The following is a 20,636-nucleotide window of genomic DNA, read 5'->3' as shown; positions in this document are numbered from 1 at the left end:
CTCGTTGTCCTGGGCTCCCGCGCCCGGGTCTGTCCGGAGAGCACTGCAGCCGGTCACCGCTGCCCCGGGCCACGTCGGGGGACGGAGCAGACCAGGCAAGGGGGGCTGCACAAGGGGTCTCGTCCAGCACCCCAGGGCCGTGTCTCCCCCCGAGCTCCCGATCCCGCCCTGTGCCCGGGCTTGTGCCGCACACCGCGGGGGCCGGGCCAGGCCCCCCGCCAGGCACCGCTCCGCCAGCCCCGCAGCCCGGCAAGCCCGCCGCAGAGCGGGGCCCTGCGGGCTGCCGGGGAGGCAGAGGCGGCGGGCGAGGCCGGCGAGGGGGGACCGGGGGGCCGGGGGCTACGGGGCCGGGGCGGGCGCGACCCCGAGGGACCCCCGAGGCTCGGGCACGGCGCGGTCCCGGGCCCCGCCAGGCGCCCGCCGCACTGCGCATGCGCCGCCTCGCGCGAGGCAGGCCCGGGCCTCTGTCGCGCATGCGCCCGTCTCCGTCGGGCCCGCCGGGGCGCGGCCGCGCTCGTCCGTGCGGCGTGACGCTCCCGCTCGGCGGCCAATCGCCGCCCTCGCTTGCCGTGCGTGCTGGCGTCACAGTGGGGGTATATAAGCGGGCGGCGGCAGTCCCGCCCCCCTGACAGCGTCTCGAGCCGCCGCCGCGAGAGCATCCTCCGCCGAAACCCGCTCGCCCCGCCGCGCCCGCCGCCTCCTCCGCCGCCGCCGCCTCCGCCGAGGGAAGGGAAGCGTATCGTATGTCCGCTATCCAGAACCTCCAACCCTTCGGTGAGGCCCTTTGTGCGGCGGCCGGGCCGGGCCGGGCCGGGGGAGCGGCCTGCGGCCCCGCCCTGGCCGGCCCCGCCCCGTGGCGCAGTTGCTATTCCCGGGGCCGGTTGCGTCAGCCGGGTGGCGCGGGGGGGCGGGGGGGGAAGAGGGGGCGGGTCCTGTTCTTGTGGAACGGGTGTGGCCGGCCAATGGGGAGCGCGGGAGGGCGGGGAGCGCTCCTGACGGGTGGGCGTGCTGGCCAATGGGGAGCGCGGGGGGGGGGGGGAGGGCGGGGAGCGCTCCTGACGGGCGGGCGGGCCGGCCAATGGGGAGCGCGGCGGAGCGGGGTCTGACGGGCGCTCTCCGCAGACCCCTTTGCTGATGCAAGTAAGGGTGATGACCTGCTCCCTGCCGGCACTGAGGACTACATCCATATAAGGATCCAGCAGCGGAACGGCAGGAAGACCCTCACCACAGTCCAGGGCATCGCGGATGATTACGATAAAAAGAAACTGGTGAAGGCCTTCAAAAAGGTGGGGGCTGCGGCGGGCTCCGCGGCGCCGGCGTGTGGGTCCCCCTCCTGGGGGGCTGCGGTGGCACCTGGGGGCGCGTTAGCGGTTGGTATCGCATTGAGGAGACTTTTCTCTCTATCGCAGAAATTTGCCTGCAATGGTACTGTAATTGAGCACCCTGAATATGGAGAAGTGATTCAGTTGCAAGGTGACCAGCGCAAGAACATATGCCAGTTCCTCGTGGAGGTAGGGTTCCTCTGCTCTGCTCCATGCACCAGCTAATTCTTAAACTGAACTTAAGTCTCTGTCTTAACAGCCACGCGGGTTCTGATTTTCCTAGCGTTAAAAGAGCAGGCTGACGGAGGACGCTCACTCTGTTCTTGAAATTCTTGCTTGAGGCAAATACCATCCAGCAAGGTTTTGCACTTGCAGCCTAATCTTCATTTAGGGGCGGGCAGAAGCTGGACAGGTCTGCGGCGTAGACAGAGCGCGGGTGCGCGCAGAGGCCTCTCCGCTTCGGCGTGCTGTAAAGCGCATTTTCTTTTTTGCAGATTGGACTGGCTAAAGACGACCAGCTGAAAGTCCATGGGTTTTAAGTGCCTGTGGGTCACTGAAGCTTTATGCAAGAAGATTTCCTTACCATGAAATGCCCATCTGTCCCTTGTCACAAGTTTAAAACCAGCCGGTTTGTGTAATGTAATGATCTTGGGTCCACTGTTCAGTCTGGACTAGTGTAATTCAGTGATGTAATAAACTGACAAGAGCCCATGCTATCTCGTCTTGCTGTCCCTCATTTAACAGAGGTAAATCGGGCGTTTGGCGTGGTCCAGCCTGAAGCTAAAAGTATCCAGATGTTCCGAGCTAAGCCGAGGGACTCGACTTGTCAGTGCGGAGACTGCCCGCGTCGCTCCTCAGTCCAGCTGCTCTTCCATTTCGAGGGACGGTAAATCTGGCGGTGCCTCCCGCGGTCCCAGACGGAGCGAGGCAGCGAGCGCCGGCCGTGATGCGGCACGGGGAGATGGCACCTTCCCTCTAGGCAGTGTCGGCTCCTGCTGGCAGAGGGCTCTGGGGAAGCTTGACTTGGAGCAAGAGGAGTAACCCAAGAGGGACTTCGAGGCTGGATGGCTGCTGTTCAGGCCTGGCGGGTGCTGGTACGGCGCAAACCCCGAGACACCGGGCTGGCGTGCGTGAAGGAGCCGTTACCTTGGGTTAAACTTTTGACAAGGGATCAATTCCGAACTAATGTAACGAGTGTCATTGTAGATAGAGCCACGGAGCTTGTGTGTCGCTAGCAACTGCTGCCTAATGCCCTGTGAAGTAACAGACCTTTGGTTTCATTTTTAATGTTTTATGTACTGTATTTAAAGTCTTATTTAAATAAAAATGGTTTTCAAAAGCATTTGCTTGGTGGATTGAGTTGCGTTATGGAGCTGGAGTGCCTTGCTTTCAGAAAGCAGTGGCTTGGTGCTGCTGGAGCAGCAGCTGGGCGAGCTGCCCTCTCGCTGGTGGGAGCGTGAGCGGCTCCGCAGCGCTGGGGTGGGATGTGCAGCCCTCCAAGAGCTCTGCGGGGTCCTGGCCAGCGTTTCTGGGACCCCATGTGAGCACCCGGGCTGCTGGGCCTTCAGCTCCCTGAGAGCTGGAGCCTGCGAGGGGCTGGGGGTGAGTCGTTCCCTTCCTGGGCTGGAGTTTAACCCTCGTACTGTGTCTTGTGCCACTTCTGTTCCTGTAAGCCTGGCTGCCCGCTCAGCACTTCTGCTTCCGCAGAAACTGCTGCGCCAAGGAGGGGCCGCTCGCTGCGGCCAGGCTCTGCAGCCTGGCTGGGACCTGAGGGGCCTTTTTCCTCCCTGAGGCCCTGTCCGGCCAGCGGCAGCAGCACTGGCTGCGGATGTGCGCCTGCTGCAAGGATGGGGATGTTTCGGCGAGGTTCACCTGCACCCTGCAGCATGGCACAAATGCAGGGAGCTGCCTGGGCACCCGCTCGCGTTTCTGGCGGCTTTCGAAGGACAGGAGTCTGTGTTCACTCGCCGCCTGCCACCGGCCTGACTTTCCAGCGCTTTTCCACGCGCTGTGGTGGAGCGCTGGCTTCTCTTTGAGCCATTTACTTTCCTGGCAGACTTTGCTCTCAGAAACCGATTTGTGGCAATTACACGAGGCGGCTACGAGCACACTGAGGAGACCAGCGACGTCCAGCCTCCCTTGCCCAGCGTCCCCCTGCCAGCGCGGCCCAGAGGGGGCCAGGAGAGCTGGAGGCGAGGGCCGCTGTGAGCTCGGCCTTGCCTGCCTCTCCTGCGCCCATCCTGTCGTGGTGCAGAAGGGTCCAGCCCGAGCACCCGCGGGTCAGGCTGCAAACCTGCGTCAAGGGGTGGCCGAGCCCGTTGCACTGGAGGAAGCGACCGCTGTACCGTCATCACCCTGCCGGCTCATTTGGCCCAGATTGAGCCATTAAAAGCCAGAAATGGGGAAACAATTTGTTTGTTCCTTGTGAGAAAACACTCCACAGAGCGAGCAATCGATGGGAGGTGCCAGTGCCCTGCTGCCTGCCCGCCCATTCAAAGGCCATTTGTTTGGGGGTTGTTTGAGGAGCACCGATAGCGTTCTCGGCAAACGTGGCGAGCGCCGGGGGCACGGACTGACAGCGAAGCGCACCCGACCCATCGCATGTCACTCGTGTTTTATCGAAGGAGTGAGACAAATGTTCTCCACAAATACGACGAGATGAGGGTAAACACGCGCAAGAGGAACAATCGATGTTGAAAGAAGCGACCGGTGCTGGGGAGGCGCTCGAGCAGGCTCTGCTTGGCAGCAGGGCGTTGGGGTGGCGTCGAGTGTCTGCAGCCGGAGCTCTGGGCTCTGTCACCGTGCACAGAGGCAGTGAGAGGGGCGCAGCCCCTCCAGGAAGCCCCAAAGCTTTTTGGGGTGTGGGGAGAGGTGCAGGGGTGCAGCAATGGGCTGCCCGGGGGCAAAGGGCTCAGCTCCCAGTGCTGTGCTGGTCCCAGCTGTGAGCTCCACCACGCCCGAGGGCCAGAGGCGCAGCCCCCCCCCCCCGGGGACCCCGTGACGCTGGAGGGACCCCTGCACCAGCGCGGTTGTAACCAGGGCAGAGAGGTGTCGGCTGGTGCCTGTCTGCAGCGGGGTCGGTGCTGGACCCACACCGCAGGGACGGGCACAACACAGCAGCCGGGGCACCGGGGCACCCCCAGACCCTGTGAGCGCCCCTGCTGCCACACACCTCTGTACCTATAGCTACACGCGTGTGTGCGTACAGCTACATACAGAGCAGTGTGGGGGTGTAGACAGGTCTGTATGCTCAGCGGGGGGCGTGTGTGTGGACACACACACACATGCATGCGTGTAATAGGTACAGTAGCTTCTGTACCTAGCTAAAGCCATCCATGTGTGCGTATATACACGTATAGATACAAACGTGCATGCGTGTAGGCTGACGTGGATGGAGGCTATATGGGACAGCTGGCCCTGGTGCGGGGGGGAGGGAGTGGTCTCTCTCCCTCCCTCCCTCCCTCCCTCTCTCTCTCTCTCCCTCTCCACACATATGCACGTAAGTACACCTATGTGTGCACACATATACACGTATGTATGTATGTGTCTATACTGCCAGGGCCACTGGCCCCATATATTGTCACACACACACGCACACACGTGTCTTTATACCTATATCTACCCTTATATATATGTAGATACACACACACAGAGATGTAGGCATGCAGATAGATACCGCTGTATGTGTGTCTGTATACACATATGTATTATATGTATAGGTGTATTAGATACAGCTTATGTATCTGTCTAAACACACATGTATGCCTATGTATACATATAGCTATCGACACGTGTGTGCGCCTATGGCTGGAGGCCTTAGGGGGCAATTGGGTGGGGGGGTGCATAGATGCACACACACACACATGTAAGTACATCTATATGTACACGCAGAGTAAGAAAACCATGCATGTGCGTGGCAGCAGGGTGAATGCCCCATATGGGCTGCACAGCTATACGTGTGTATACACAGCGACCCACACATACACACGTGTATCCACCCCCTCGCCGTAGCTCTGTATCGCTATGTATAGCTGTCTCATACGTATAGACACCTGTCTGGACAGCTGCTGCTGCCTGTGGTGCTTTTAACAGAGCCAGCTACGCGTGGAGAAAGACACATTTGCCCTACAGAGCTCCCACCCGTATAAATGTGTATGTGAGTGCACGCGCTTGTACGTGGGCATGCGTGCTCTCTCTGTGTCTGTAGCTACATCTACCGCTGAATCTATAGGGTATATTAACCTAGACATAGCATCTTGTGTGCATGTATATATGTGTGTGTGGGGATAGCGACACAGACTTTTATATAGGGCTATACATAACCATGGTCAGCTGCCCCATATGTGCTCCACCTAGAGCCACACATATTGGGCGTCTGTATGTAGCGCCACAGTTACATCGCCCTTCGTTTATATTGGGGGGGGGGATGGGGGGGTCTGTATAGGCTCTGTATGCATTTCATTATGTGTCTTGTTAGACAGCTGTGTGTTGGCCATAGGTACTCTCCCCACATCTATAGGCGTACAGGGATGCCCCGTGCTGTGGTCAGTCAGTGCAGATGTCCCTTCCTACACACGGTCACAATTCTGTGTGCGCGCTCTGTGTGTGCCTATAGCTCTGTATAGGTATGGAGCTGCATGTGACTGGCTCAGGGACAGACTGCCTGGAGAGCGTGGGGGCAAGCTATTTATATGTGTGTGTGTGTCTGCATGCATAAATACTGGGGGGGGGGTTATGACCCTGCATATCTATGTATATATGAATACATATATATATCTGTGTGTGTGTGTATATGGTGGGGGGTGTTCTATAGCTCGATAACTAGACATACATTTCTGTGTACATACATGCAACCAAAGCTGTGTGTGGGTAGCTCTACCTAGATACATATTTATGTATGTCCGTATGGATTTATGTGTGAAAATAACTCTGTATGTGTAGCTGTGTGTATGTGCATGCACGTGCTCGCTGTCAGGCCACTCAGTCCATGTATGAACGTGTTTGCCTGTGTGTATGTGCGCGTGCGTTTGTGTGCGCACTATACACGTATGTGGGTGTGTGTGCACACTGTATGCCTGTGTGTGCACACATCCCTCTGTTCGAGCACACCCCGCACCCCCGCCCCCCACCCCCCAGCCCCGAGGTGGGGCCGCCCCGAGGTGGGGCCCCCGCGGTGTTAAAAACGGGGCCGAGCCCGCCCGCCCCGCACCGAGCCCCGCACTGAGCCCCACAGGCAGCAGGTGAGACCGGAGGGGACTGGGGAGAGGCTGGGGGAGAGGGACGGAGGGGAGCTGGGGACCAGGCCGGGGGGGAGGGAGGGGTCCTGGGGACTGAGCCCCCACGGGCAGCCCCTCGTCGCAGGCTGAGCACGTGCCCCCCGGTTCGGCCGCCGCTCCCCGCCCGCTGTCCCCGCAGCCATGAAGGCGCAGCTCAGCATCGGCCTCCTCCTCGCCGTCGCGGCGACCACCTGCCTGTGCCGGCCCGCGGCCGAGGCACCGGGGGCTGCGGGGGTCCCCCGCCGCCTCCCCGCCAGCCTGGTCCGGCGGGACTGGCCCGAGGCCCTGTCCCAGGAGCAGAAGCACCTCATCTCCCGGTTCCTGCCCCACGTCTTCACAGGTACTGGGGGGGGCGCGGGGTGGGCAGCGCTGGGGGGGGGGGGGGGCCATAAGGCACAGCGCAGCTCCCTGCCAGCCCCCAGCCCAAGGCAGCTCTAACCCTCAGCCCTTGCCCTGGCAGAGCTGGGTGAGCACAAGGGCTATGTGCACGGGGACGAGGGGACGCAGGCCCTGCACGACCACTACTACCCCGACTGGATGGACTTCGGCCGCCGCAGCGCTGAGGACTCGGTCGACGCTGTGTAGCTGCTGGGCTGACCGCACCATGCAGAGCACCGACACTCTCGGTGCCTGTCTCTGCCTGCAATAAAGCTTTGGCACTACGGCTGCCGCTGCTCACGTCTTTGCTGGGGGGGTGCAGACAGGTGGGATTTGCCCCCAGCCCCACCAGGACACAGACCCACCGCGGCAGACACGTGAGCCACTTTGTGACTTCACATTTATTTGACAGGGGACAGGGCAGGGCTTGGGGCGAGGGATGCCATAGCTACGCCCCCAGAAATACCCACCGCAGGTGTCCCCCGAGCTGGGGGTGCTACTGCTACTCGGTGGGCAGGAAAGAGCTTAAATCCCCCCCCTCCTTTAAAATCCAGCCCAGATGCTGGCCAGGGGCGGAAAGTCTCCCTGGGACCACCTGGGCATCGCCCTTTGCTGCAGCCCAGACAGGGCGCAAGGGCGGAGGCTGCCCCTCGCTCCTGGGACAGGCTCAGCTGCAGTAGGACCGGATTTTCTTGCCAGCAACCAGCTCCTTGCAAAGGGTCCGGACCCCCACAGGAGGGACGGGGGCAGCTGCCCCGCCCTGAGCATCGCCCCACACCACTCCCTGCAGACGGGACCCCTAGGGCCGCGTGGCACCGCGGGCTCGTGTCCTTGCGGCCCGGCCAAAGCCCCCACGAGCCGGGGCTGGGTCCCGGGAGCTGGGGCTGAAAGCCCATCCCATCCCCGTTTCCCCACGGACGGGCGATGAAGAGGATGCGTCTCGTCCCGCAGCATCACGTCAGCGCACCCCGCGCTCCCCTGCGCTCTCCCCGGGCGTAGGACATCTCCCCTCTGGCCACCACCTTGTCCAGGCCCAGGCGCCGCAGCTTCTCCACCAGGTTCAAGCTGAAGATGCTGCTCCTGGGCGAGGGTCCGTCCTGCCCCCCGGGCGTGGGGAAGGGCTGGGTGTCAGCGTGCTGGAGGTCCTGGGAGGGGAGCAGGGGAGCCCACCACAACCCGGTCCCTGGCACCGAGGCAGAGATGCCCCGCACCAGCAAGAGCCTGATGAGTCCCACAGGGTTGCTGGGGGGTCCGGGGGCAGGCAGCTGCGGTGAGGGGCTGCGGAGGCTCAGCCCCTCAAAGGGCCCACAAGAAGGCACGATGGCGTTACGTGGACTGGAGGGGGAGACAGAGCAGAGGCGGGGGTCAGTGGAGGGCCCTGGCCCGGGGGATGCTGCTCATGGGTCCACAGGCAGAGCAGGACCCCCTTCCCTCATTCACCTCATGAGCCTCGGGCTGGGGGAAGACCCCCTGCTCACAGCATCACCCACCCACCCCGAGGCAGCCAGGGCTGAGGGGCTGTGGCCATGCCCCCCACCCCCCAGGCAGCAGGGAGGGGACAGGACACGGTCGCTGCTCCACAAGCACTTCCCGAACAGGCAGGGTTTTGTCCAACAGTGCGCAGTGAACTCATCCCCCACCAGCCCCCAGCAAGCCCTGCAGGGGCTCATTAGGGCCAAGCCTCGTTAATTGGGGGGCACCCCAGCTGCCCCAGCCCGGCCTGGGGAAAGATCCTGAGTGAGGCAGAGGGGCGAAGCTATGTCCCTGCCCAGGGAACGGGGACAAGCGTGGCTCTGTCGCCCCTGAGGAAGGGTCTTCTTCAGCCCCCCAAGTGGGTGCAGAGCCCCGGGGACGCAGCCACTCCAGCAGCCGAGCTGGGGGAGAGTTCAAGTGCTGCGCATCTCTCAGGGGCTGCAGGTGCCCCCAGCCCGCTGCTTCCTCCAGCTGCACGGAGCCAAGCATGGGGTGAGGAGAGGGGTAGGGGAATGGCGGGGTGGCAGTGCAGGCAGCGCAGGCGGTGGAGGGCCACACGCCTTACCTGGGTGTCACCGTGGTGATCTCGGTGGTGGGGTGGAGGATGTGGCAGGTGGTGAAGGTGAAGGTAGACGGGGTCTGGGGGAGGTTGTTAACAGAGAGGAACACTGGAAGGGACAGGAGACACGGGGTTATGGGGTGGGGCGGGGGGGGACACAACACAGGCAGAGAGCAGGGCCCTGGGCAGAGGGGAGAGCCAAAGCTGGGCTGGGAGGAGAAAGCTGCATGCGTAGGGCGCATCTCCAGCAGCATTTGGGACCGGCTTTGGCTCAGCGGAGGGGGCTGCGAGCACAAGCGGGACCAGGAGCCGACGTTTCTCACAGCCCCATCCCTTCCACGCGCCAGGGCTGCAGCGGGCACACGCTGGCGCAAGGGCGAGGGCTCACCCTGCCAGGGCGGCCGCAGAACGGCCCTCGTGCAGCTGCGGACGGAGCATCCCCGCGGGGACGGGCGGGTGGCAGGGACAGGCAAGAGGGGACAGCGCAGGGGGATGCGGGGAGCAGCCTGGGCAGGGCAGGGGCAGCCCCGGGGCAGTGTCCCCTCCGTTCCCTCGCCCTGCGCTCACCCCCGGGGTGCTCCTTGGCTTTGGCAGGCGTTGAGGTAGGGAGCAGCTGGAAGGAGCTAGCGTCCACGTCGTCCTCCTCCAGGTCGTTGAGACTGTAGACCTCCTCCAGATCGATGTCCAGCTGCCTGAAGTCTTTGGTGAGCACCCCGGGACGGGGCACCAGGATCCCACCCAAGTTGGGCCGTGCCAGCTGCTGCCAGTGGTGGAGCGTCACAGAGCCTGGGGGGGGGGATGACACAGCCGGGGGGCTCAGCTGGTGGCATGGGACCCTCTCGGCATCTTCAGCCCTGCACACTGGGAAGCCCCCTCTGCTCCTCACCTTCCAGGGGCTTCACGATCTGCAGCTTGTCGGGCAGGTAGGTGAGGGAGCCGAGGGAGAAGCCGGAGCCGGCAGTGAGCTCCGAGCCCCCAGAGTAGTTGGTCCCGGTGGAGACAATGCTCTCGTTGGGGGTGAGGAAGCCGCTGGAGCTCTCCCCATCCCTCAGCCGCCACAGCTTGTGCTCCCGCTCCACCTCGAAGAAGGAGCGCTCCTGCGAGCCGTGGCTCTGCTGCCGCACCGACAGCTGCTGCACCGCTGCCTCCAGGTCCCGCTGGCCCGGGGCCGCCCGGGGCTCCTCTGCAGCCCCCTCGCCCCTGCCGGCGGGCGCAGCATTAGGGTGCTGGGGGCCATGGTCCCACACCAACATCTCACCAACAGCCCAGCTCCTCCAGCCCACCCAACCCAAGCCCCCACTGCAGCACTCACTGGGCACCCTCCGAGCCGGAGCAGCCGGTGCACGGGGTGCTGCCCCCCCCAGACGGGGCAGCCGACAGCTGCCTGGAGCCCGACGCGTTGTGGGGAGACTCGGAGCAAGACTTGGCTTTGGCCGCCTGGTTCACCGCTTTCACCGTCTCAAAGACGCGCAGGTAGCTCCTGCGGGCAGGAAGCAGGCGGGGATGGACCCTCAAGCCAGCCCCCCCCGGGACCCCCAGCCGCAGCCCAACACCAGCCGCCGACACCAGCACCCACTTGTATTCCGAGGAGCTGTCTGTCCCCTTCCTCATCGTTCCCTTGATCTCGGCCGCCAGCGAGTCCTGGAGACACGGGGGACCCAGTGTCAGCAGAGGGGAGAGCAAAGCCCCCCAGCCCTCCCGCTGCCAGCCCTGCCCGCGCCCCCCGCTCACCACGGGCAGGAGGCTGGGCACGCCGTAGCGGCCGACGGTGCTGTTGGGCAGGGTGCGGCTGCGCAGGCTCTTCACCTCCTCCTGGGCCTCCTGCAGCATCCCCCCGCACTCGGCGTACTTCTCCTGCAGGTCCCGCAGCTGCGGGCAGGGACGCAGGCTCAGGCACGGGGGTGGGGCAGGACCCCCCCAGCCGGACCCTCCCCAGGCTCACCTCTGTCCGCAGCTGCTGCTGCACCTCCTTCGCCACGGCCAAGTGCTGCTGGAGCTCCTCCACCTCCGAGCCATACTGCGGGTGGGAGCAGGCAGGTCAGGGAGCTGCACCCCGCGCCCCCCCCGGAACCCCCTAGCGTGGGCAGGACACGCTCACCGTGCGGCACTTCTGCTGCAGGTCCACCACCTGCGCCAGAAGCTGGCTGATCTCCTCCTGCTGCCGCACCGCGTCCTCCGCCTTGCGGGCCAGCTCGTCCGAGAGGTACACGACCTGCTGGCTTGCTTCGGCTGCGGAGAGCCCGGGGTCCGTCACCACCGGGGCACGGGCCCCTGGCCCACGCAAGGATGCTGAGCCGTGCCTGCAGACCCCCCCCAACCCAAGCTGCCCCCCCATGCGAGTCCAGCCCCACATACAGAACTGCTCCACACAGTCAATCATCAGCTGCTGCTCCTGGTCCTCGTACTGACAGGTCTCAGTGGCAATGCTTGTGGCCTAGGGGAGATGGTCGGAGGGGCTGAGTGTAACAGGCAGGACCCCCAGTCTCCCCCAGGGCCCAGCTCAGATCTCGCGGCAGCGGTGGGCACAGAGAGCGGCGTCCCACCAGCCGGCTCTGCCCACCTCCATGCGAAGCTTCTGGTTCTCCTCCTCCAGGCACTTGAGTTTCTGCTGCAAAGTGTCGTACTGGAAGTACTGGTGCAGGGACAGCGAGGACTCTTGCCGGCGCAGCCTGGGGACGGCAGGAAGGGCGCTGAGCACCCAGGGAAGGGAGCACCAGCCCCAGCGCTACCCCAGGGAGGGCAACGGTTCCAGCCCAATGCTCCAGCCCGGCCACGGGCAAGCCATGGGGCAGAGACCCCTACTCACGGCGTGGAGGTGGCGGAGGTGGGCTCGCTCTCCTCCGTTGTGGTGGTGTAGAAGTGGAGCAGGTCATCCCGCATGGAGACCTCGTGGCGCAGCTGCGCTATCTGGGAGGGGAAGGGGCATCAGGGCACGGCCAAGGGGACCATGGTGGCCCCCGGGCTGGGCGTGTGGGGGGCCAAGGCCAGGACCGTGCGTGCAGGGGCCGTTACCTCCTCTTTGGCCAACTCCAGCTGCTCTTCCAGGAGCTCGTTGCGCTCAGTCAGGCTCCGGTTCTGCTTCAGCAGGGACTGCCCGATGCGCGCCGCCAGCTCCAGGTCCCGCTCCTTCTGCAAGGGGCAGCTCTGCATCGGCCAGGGCCCATCCCGTGCTCTGTCCCGGTTTCCCCAGCCCTCGCCCACCCCTGCATCCCCGGGGTCCCACCAATCCAAGCCCATGGGTGGGGCAGGCAGTGGTGTACCTCGTCCAGCAGGTTGGTGACAGCATCGATGTCGTGGTAGGTCTTCGTGATCCTGACCACCCGCTCAGCGCACAGGACTGGGGGAGAAGGGCGAAGGGTGAAGCCCCACACTGCAGGAGTGCCGGCCCGGGGGCTCAGCACCGTCCCAGGGCTCAGCACTGTCCCCCCGCTGCCTCCTGCCCTCTGTCACCCCTTCCCCATCAGCACTTGCTGTCCCCAGGGTCACACGGTGGAGGAAATGGGAGGTGGCCGCTGCAGGCAGCACACAGCTGCTCCACACTCATCACCAAAAGTGACCTTGTACCTGGTTGGCAGCACCGGCCATGGTGAAGGGCAGAGGCGGGGAGGGATGCTCACTGCTGAGTCAGCCCCACGTGAAACAGGGTGCTCCCACCTCACCCCCGACCCTGCCCGCATCTCGGGGCAGCGGGAAAGACACCGAGCCCCACTCGCCGCACCCACCGCCCCAGCCCCGACGGGGTGCCAGCCCTTCCGCAGGAGACGCAGACGGGAAGGAGGGATGGGGAAAGGCAGGCGGCAGAGACGGGATCGGAGGTGACATCTCCAGCAAAAAGCAGGCTGGAGCTCCAGCATAAATAGCAGCGCGTGGCACCACACAGAGCCAGGCTGGCAGGCAGCGTCCCCTCCAGTCTGTCCCCAGCTCCCTCCCCCAGATCTCCCCCCGAGAAGCCAGCCCTGCCCTAGTTTCTCCCTGGAGACACCGGCCGAGGCAGAGCCGAGCCCATCCTCTCGGGATGCTGCGCCCCGCACCCACCCCGAAGCCCCTCCAGCTGCAGCTGTGAGCAACGAGTGGGCGGCTGCAGGCAGGGTGCCCGTGCCACGCCAACACCACGCAGCACCGCCGCATCCGGCCTGGGCCCCGGGTGCAGCCCAGCCTCCCCCCCTCCACCGCCACTATCTGGGTCTCTGGCAGGGAGAGGTGCCGCGAGGACGGGGAACGTCTGTCCCCCCAGCACCGATCCCGCCAACTGCGCCTGCAGAAGCTGCCAGACAGCGCCGGGCACGCACCCAGATGGCAGCGCCGGAGCCGCGCGGTGGGAGGGTGTCGGCAGCCAGCACGACGCCCCGGGCCCTGCCTGCGCCCCGGGCCCTGCCTGCCCCGCACGGCTGCTCCTGATGCTCCCATCTGATGTTTGACTGCCCCAAGGGCGCGTGCCTCAGTTTCCCCTGGCAGAGCGGCACCAGCTGCGCTCGGGGGCTCGACTCACACCCCCAGCCGGGGCCATGCTCCCCAGCTGGACAGACAAAGTGGGATAACGGGAAAGGCTCAGCCACGCAAATCCCATTAGGCCACCCCAGCTGGGGTTGTGTAATGATGTGTGTGTTGTCATGGCGATGCCCCCACCTGCCACCCCCGTGTCCTGTCCCCACTGCCCCATGTCCCGGCCCCACACGCCAGTGGGCACGTCTGCAGGGAGAGGGGCCAACCCCAACCCCAGCCTCGCCCCCCCTCCCCGCAGCCCAGCAGAGCCCACTCCCTGCGGGGGTCCCCAACTGCGCCTCATCAGGCCGCTGGGCCGCTAATTGGAAATAATTAGAGCATGAGCATCCGTGCCGTTGGAGCGAGCGGGCGGTGCTGGGGGCTGCAGTGCTGGCAAACACGTAAACACCGCCCCATCCACGGGCCCGATCCGGCGCGGCGTGGGGACCCTCACCCCACGGAGGGGAGAACCCCATCCCCACGGGCACACGCAGAGCTGGCAGGGACCCCTCACCCCGTCCCGCCACCGCCGGGGCGGGGGCAGCTCCTCCCGGGGCCGGGGTGACCCCGGGACCCTAAGGGACCGGGCGGTGGCTTCGCCGGGACCGGGCGCTGCACACCCCGCAGCGTAGAGTGGGAAACGCGGTGGTGGTGGTGGGGAGAGACCCCGGCCCCCCCCGCAGCCCCCCGGGCCGCCCTCACCTTCCTCCAGCTCCCGGGCGATGGGGTCGGCGCCGTCGCCCCGCTCCGCGTCCCCGTTCAGCTCCTCGAGGGCGGCGGGGCTGCTCCAGATCTCCATCGCGCCCAGCCCCCCCCCGCCCGCTCCCCACTATTTGTAGGGTCGCCCCGTCCGCCCGCACCTGCCCGCGCGCGTCCCGCCGGGGCTGGGGCCGGGGCCGGGGGCGGGGCCGGGCGGGAGCGGGGCGGGGGCGGTGGCCGCGGTTGGGGGGGGCCAGGGGCTGCCCGCTCCCCTCTCTCCGCCTCGGCGTGGATTCTGCTGCAGCGGCCGCACGCTCCCACGGGAGTCCTGGGGATGCGCTCCCCATCAGGCACCCCGGGACCAAGCGCCCCATTTGGGCACCCCACGGACACGCTCCCCAACAGGCACCCTGGGCCTGGGTTCCCTCGGGACACCCCACGGACACGATCCCAAACAGGCACCCCGGGACCGGGCTTCCCACTTGGGGACCCCACGGACCCACCAGGACAGCCCTGCCCAGCCCAGTGGGGCTGGCGCAGCCGGGCTCTGTGTCCCACCTCCCACGGACACAGCGAGGTCTGGGCACACGGGTCCCTGTGGACGGCGGTGAGCGCCAGCCGCTGAGAGGGGACGCTGCGGGGGTCCCAGCTCTGCAGGGCTGACCCCAGAGACGTCTCACACAAACAGCTTCTGTCCCTTTGGAGAGACACAGAGAGGTTTTGGGTCCTTCATCCCAAAGCCAGTCAGTGTGCGGGGCTGGGGTCCCCACGACGGTCACATCACGTCACGCCACAGCACAGCCTTTGCCATAGCTCCCTGCCCGTTGCCTGAGCAGCCGTGTTCGTCACTCTGGGCCTGTGTCCCCCCATCGTCACCAGCACAGCTCACCACAAACCCCGCACGCTCAGCCACCCGCTGCCGTGCTGGGACCTTGAGCCAGGAAAGGGTTTTTCTGTCCCCCTCCAACCTGCCCCACTCAGGACCCCCCTGACCACAGACTGGCGCTGGCCCCCCCACCCCGTCCGGGCTGCCCCGTGCTCCCTACCTGGCACCCCCAGCTCCCCCGCAGCCGCGCTCCTGCGGAGGCAGCGCGGAAGTGGGAGAGCTGAATAAATCATTCTGCGCTGAATTATGGAGGAGCCGGCCGGCACGTAGCACGAGCCTCGCGGGCGGGAGGGCAGCGGGGCTGCACCGAGCACCCCACGCCACGGCGCGCTGAGCGTGATGCTGGTCACGCCAACACGCATGCTGCCTGCCCCCGTTGCCGTTCCTCATTAGTACCGAACTAATGGGTGAATCGATGAGGCAGGGGCTGGAGCTGGCCCTCACCATCGCACGATGCCATTATTGCCCGCTGGGATCCTGACCCCACACCATGGCCCGCCGTACCGTCCCAAAGCCAGGGCCGGACCAGGCGCCCTTGGTCCTAGCCTCTCCTCCTGGCACCCATGTTTTTCCCGGTGACGGCAGAGCGTGAGGGCTGGGACCCAGCCAGCTCACCTGGCACCCGCCCCGGGGACCCCGAGGACACAAGCGCGCGTCTCAGCACGGGCAGGCGGGAGCCGCTTCTTCCTAATCCGCTGCCCAGGGATTTGCGCCTCCGGACAGGTCCCTGCGTCCCTGCACAAGCAGATTACAGGGGGCTATTTCTGACGGCAGCTTAAAGATTTGGGGAAAGGGATGAGGCGGTGCAGGCCCCCTCCACGCTGGCACATGCGAGTGGCGTCGGAGGCACGGAGAAACGTGACCCACGGCATTCCCGGGGGCCGAGCATCGGTCTCCCCATGGAGAGGGGACTGGGTGCCTGGGGTCCTGCAGACCATGAACGGGGTTTGGGGCTCAAGCCCCTCTGCTGTCACTGCAGAGGAGGGGGGTGCTGGTGGCCGGGGGGGGGCTGGTGGCCCTGCGGCCTGCCTGGGGAGGGAGCTGATGGATGGGGAAGGCTGCAAGCACGGGCAGGGCACGACGGAGGGGTCTGGCCCAAGCCCAGCCTGTCTCAGGCAGGGGGGTGGGAGAGGGGCTGGGGCCTCAGCCCCATCTGTCTCCCTCTGCCCCACATCCCACCCCCCAGCCTCTTGCTCTAATCCTGCCCCAGCCACAGGCGAGCTAGAGGCAGAAGCAAAGCAGAGATAATCCCTCCGTGCCCCCCGCTGAACCCTGACCCCACGCTGGGAAGGGGCCTCGCCGCGCAGTGGGGCATCACCCCCACCCAACCACGGGGGCTGTGTGTGCCTGCCCCTGGGTGCCTGCACCCCACGGCTCTGGGACCTTCGCCAGCAGCCGCAGCCACTGTCATATTTGGTGGGGCAGCAGCACCGGGGGCCACCGGCACAACCTGCCCCGTCCCCCTGCCGGTGTCCCACCCTGGGGAGCCACGGCACAGGGGGTGCAGAGGGTCCCGGGAGACGATGGAGGCTCTCTCCGAGCATTCAGCTCGGCTCAGCAGAAGCCGCTCCCAGAATTAGCCCGGGATGTTCAGAGCGAGGAAATCCAGCCTGTCAATCCCGTTAGCGGCGATTAGCTCCCACGCTGCCCTCGCGGCCTCGACCCAGCCCGGACAGCCCTGCCCACACCCCGCTGCCCTCGCGTTCCCACACGCAGGACGAGGCACTCACGGAAATACCGCAGGGTCTCCTCGATCTGCTGGGGGGTGAGGGGCGCCACGGGCTCTGGGGGACCGGGGGGGGCACGCAGCCAGTCATCGTGGTCGTAGCCGAAGACGGTGTCGGCCCGCAGCGTGTAGCGGGGCAGCGGCTCGCCCAGCAGGCTGACAATCTCCACCTCGGGGACATCGCCGCTGCACGGCTCTGGGGACACAGGGGGGACACGGTGTCACCCGCGGGTGGGGGGCAGCGGGGAGGAGGGGGATGCAGGAGAGGGGCCATGGTGGGGCAGCGCTTCCCGCACTCCTCAGCCCAGTCTGTCCCCTCGGGGGCTGGGGCTGATGGTTCTGTCCCCACAGCCACTCGTGGAGGGACTGGGGTCCCCTAAGGGTGGCACACAGGGACCCCCCCGCTCCCCCTCAAAACCCCCCCCCCGCTGCCTGCGGGCAGGGTCCTGCTGCCACCTCCCGAGCGGCGCGGGGACCGCAGGGCAGGGATGGCGGGGATGTCGCCGTGGGGCGAGGGGTGCTGGGACGGTGGCTCAGCACCGGCCACGCGGTGGAGACAGCACGAAGGACCAACCCGGAGCTGCCCCAGCTCCTCGCCCCCCCTCACCCCAATCCCCAGGACCAGCCACCAGCACGGCCCGGCTGTACCCACCGGTGACGGTGGCGACATCGCGGCGTCCGCCCGCAGCCGACCCGTGGGGTGCGGGGCCGGCGCGGGGCAGGGCAGTGGACCGTGAGTCCGGGCCGGGTGGGAGGTGGTGGGCGGGCGGGTGCTGGCCGGGGGGGGTCTCTTGGGGGACCGCGGTGTCCAGTTTGGCTGGCGTTACGTGGGGGGGCCGGCTGCCATGGGGAGAAGCACCTTCCTCCCCGGCTCCCTGGAGCGGCGCTGGCGGGCAGCAGAGTCCCTTCTCCGGCCCCTGCCTGGGGAGAAGGAGCTGTCAGGGTGATGCGCTGGGGACCGGGGACACATCCTGCACCCCAGCCCCACGGTCAAGCATCCGCGCATCCCATAGCATCCCACTGGCTGGCCAAACCCCCTCCCTGGGGCAGCATCTGCCAGGCGCGGGGGCTTGCGGAGACCTGGAGAGCGCGGCGAGGGCTCAGGCGTCCCTGCTCCCCAGCCAGCCCGCGGGCTGCTGCGGGGACAGGGGGACGACGGGGACAGCCAGTGCCCAGGCAGGCCCCAGCTCAGCCTCCACCTGCTGCTGAGTGCGGGGCGGTTTTGGGGATGGCACCGCGTCAGTGTACCTGCTCAGCGCCACCGCCGCGGCAGCTGCTACGCGATGCGGGAGCTCAGCACCAAAGCAAACCCTTGGTGATGTCCGGATCAGCGCCAGCACCAGACAGGAGAGAGGATGCTCTGAAGGGACCGGGCAGGACCCTGCTCCCCCCAGGATGGCAGCCGTGTCCCTGCCTGCGGAAGCGGGCCGCTGGGCAGTGGGTGGACACGGCTGTGGTGCCGGCAGCTCTCGCGGGAGCCCCACCTTGCAGACCAAAGTTCGGCCGCGATCCTCCACCCCATCAGCACCAGGATGCAGAGCAGGGACCTGCCAGGTTGCCCAGGGCAGGGCTGGGCAGCATCTGCGGCTGTCCCATCCCAGCCATAAACACATCACGAGACGGGCCATAAAACCAACACGTTCCTGCTCTCCTGTCACCTCCGGTGGCCCTGGCTCGGGCTGCAGCCACTGCTGGCACCACTGTGCCAGGGCACCACTGCCCTCCCTCCTGGCATGTGCTCCTGGTCTCTGTCACATGCACAGCACCCAGGCCAGGCCACCCTGCACCTCCCTCCAGCGAGGCCTGATCCACCCTGGCACGCAGGGCAGGGACAGGAGGGACACCCCGAAGCACACCCACACCCCCACAGCCCTCTGCCCACCACACTGGGACCACCAGACCTATGCGGCCCCATCCTGCACCGTGCTGCCCAGAGAACAGCTCCCCAGCCCCAGACTCGCAGACCCTCTCCCTCCCTGCTTCTCCCGGAGAAGGAAGGGGACCCACCGTGCTGAGGTGCCGCGCTGCCGCCGGCTCTAAGGAGGGAGCTCGGCTGCTGAGTCAGCGCTTGGCCGGGGCTGCCAGAGCCCAGCGTCTCCTTTTGGCCCAGCTCCTGCACGTACATTAACTCACCCCACGGGCGATCCTGTTCAGACACGTGCCGGCAGCTCCCATCGCCCTCCTGGACCCCGCCGTCCCCTTGGCCACCAGCGACAACCTGGAGACCTGGCCCAATGGAGCTGGCGGGGAGCGGGGTGAGAGCAGGAGGATGGTGGGTCCGGGGCACCGTCCAGCGACAGCGGGCCAGGAGACGCGGGGCCCCAGCTCAGCCCGCGCCCCTGTGCACATGCAGGCCTGCGCTGGCTGCTCGCTGCCCTGCCCCGATGCCGTCACGCAGCTCCTGCCTGGGCGCCTCCCTGCCTCCCGCGCAGCCTCACAGCGGGGTCGCGTTGGCCTCAACCCGAAGCCCCTTCCCCACCCTGGCCCCGGGTGCCGGCGGCAGCTGAGCGGCGCTGGGGCGGCTGGGCTCACTGAGGGCTATTTTTGCCCCTCAGCTGCTGCGGCAGGAGCCTGGGGCTGGGGAGGCTGCGAGTAGCCGGGAGCCTCTGCAAGCACCAGGCTCGGGGGGCTGCAGGGCAGTGGGGCCGACACACGGGGCGAGGGCGAAGCAGTGGCTCAGTCCCGCTGCTGGGACAGGGGCAAGCACAGCCCTGCCCTGCCACAGCCCAGGGGATGTCCCCCCGCAGAGCCCCCCGGGCTGGGAGCATCCCCGCTGTGGTGTGCGGCAGGGTATGGCCATGGCCAGGATGGGGCTCCCGCAGCCCCTTCCGTCCCATCCCGACAGCATCCGCCCAAAGCATCGCTCAGAAATGGGTCTCTCCTTGCACCCAAGGCCACTGGGCATGGACTCTGGCCCCGGCAGTTTGTCCCACCTGCTGCCTGGCTTCCCGGCCGGAACTGGCTCCTCAGCCCAGAGCTCAGCTCTGTCGTCGCCCCCCGACACCCCACGCTCTACCCCCGCCACAGACCCCCGTGCCCGAGGGCCTGACCCCTCCGGTCCCTTCCCCCTGCAGAAACACCCTCAGCAGTGTCAGCCTCTCCCTGCCGAGCGGGGAAACGCTCCCTTCTCCCACAAAAACTTCCTGGTTCAGGCATCGCCGACCACAAAGCACAGCCGGACGGCGGCCGCTGCCACCGAGCCCCCTCCCCAGCCGGGCTCTGCTGCGGTCAAACCGACCCCTGGGATCCCCGGGACCCCGTCCCTGTTGCAGACCCCAGACCAGTAACGCCAAGGGAGCGGGAAATCTCACCCGGGCGAGGGGTGAAGGCTTCGGTGGCAAAGTGTAGAAATGTGTTACGGGTGTCGGAGCCCACGAGTGGGAGTGGGGCCGCGGGGGCAGCCGAGCGCCAGGAAAAGGGAGACAAGGCAAATTCTCTGGGGGGCTCCAGCAGCCGCCGCCTGTGATGGCCCCGGGGGACCGGTGGACCTGGCATAGCATGGCCCGGGGCTCGCCCGCGGGGGCTGCCCGGGGCCTCGGGGTGCCCGGAGGTGGCACAGCGCACTCGGCCACAGCGGGGACCCGGTGTGCCCCGGAGTAGGGATAGAGAGTGGGGGTCTCGGTGCACTGAGGGTCCCAGGGGTCGGCGGTCTCAGTGCGTGGGGGTCCCAGCGGGTCGGTGGGTCTCGGTGCATGGGGGGGGGGTCCGGGGGCGCACTCACCGCTGGGTGCTGCTGCGGGCGTGGAGGCGGCTGCTGGGCCCTCGCCCATCGCTCCTGCGGCCCCGCCGATAACAGAAGCCGCTCCCCGGGCAGGTGCGGAGCGCAGCTGGGCAT

General features: G+C 66.5%; 3 protein-coding genes across 3 annotated transcripts; 2 read left to right on the top strand and 1 right to left on the bottom strand.

Moving 5' to 3' along the window:
• Positions 1–622: 622 nt before the first annotated feature.
• EIF1 (eukaryotic translation initiation factor 1) lies at positions 623–2,038 on the top strand. Its single transcript, XM_086766876.1, has 4 exons — positions 623–774; positions 1,123–1,286; positions 1,410–1,511; positions 1,817–2,038. Exons 1-4 carry the CDS (start codon positions 744–746, stop codon positions 1,859–1,861), a joined length of 342 nt encoding a protein of 113 aa, XP_086623002.1. The 5' UTR covers positions 623–743; the 3' UTR covers positions 1,862–2,038.
• A 4,701-nt stretch (positions 2,039–6,739) lies between these two features.
• LOC147597759 (gastrin/cholecystokinin-like peptide) lies at positions 6,740–7,183 on the top strand. Its single transcript, XM_086766885.1, has 2 exons — positions 6,740–6,938; positions 7,059–7,183. Exons 1-2 carry the CDS (start codon positions 6,740–6,742, stop codon positions 7,181–7,183), a joined length of 324 nt encoding a protein of 107 aa, XP_086623011.1.
• A 746-nt stretch (positions 7,184–7,929) lies between these two features.
• HAP1 (huntingtin associated protein 1) lies at positions 7,930–14,289 on the bottom strand. Its single transcript, XM_086766686.1, has 15 exons — positions 14,193–14,289; positions 12,269–12,345; positions 12,021–12,137; positions 11,815–11,915; positions 11,569–11,677; positions 11,364–11,442; positions 11,107–11,237; positions 10,951–11,025; positions 10,740–10,877; positions 10,585–10,649; positions 10,321–10,488; positions 9,895–10,208; positions 9,576–9,794; positions 9,015–9,117; positions 7,930–8,311 (listed from the first exon to the last, which is right to left on the bottom strand). Exons 1-15 carry the CDS (start codon positions 14,287–14,289, stop codon positions 7,930–7,932), a joined length of 2,175 nt encoding a protein of 724 aa, XP_086622812.1.
• Positions 14,290–20,636: the final 6,347 nt, after the last annotated feature.

The sequence above is a fragment of the Chlamydotis macqueenii genome, chromosome 25, assembly GCF_036417535.1.
Source record: "Chlamydotis macqueenii isolate bChlMac1 chromosome 25, bChlMac1.mat, whole genome shotgun sequence".
In the NCBI taxonomy this organism is placed as follows: Eukaryota; Metazoa; Chordata; class Aves; order Otidiformes; family Otididae; genus Chlamydotis; species Chlamydotis macqueenii.
Note: the sequence above shows the minus strand (reverse complement) of the source record. Positions and strands in the feature narration are given on the sequence as shown.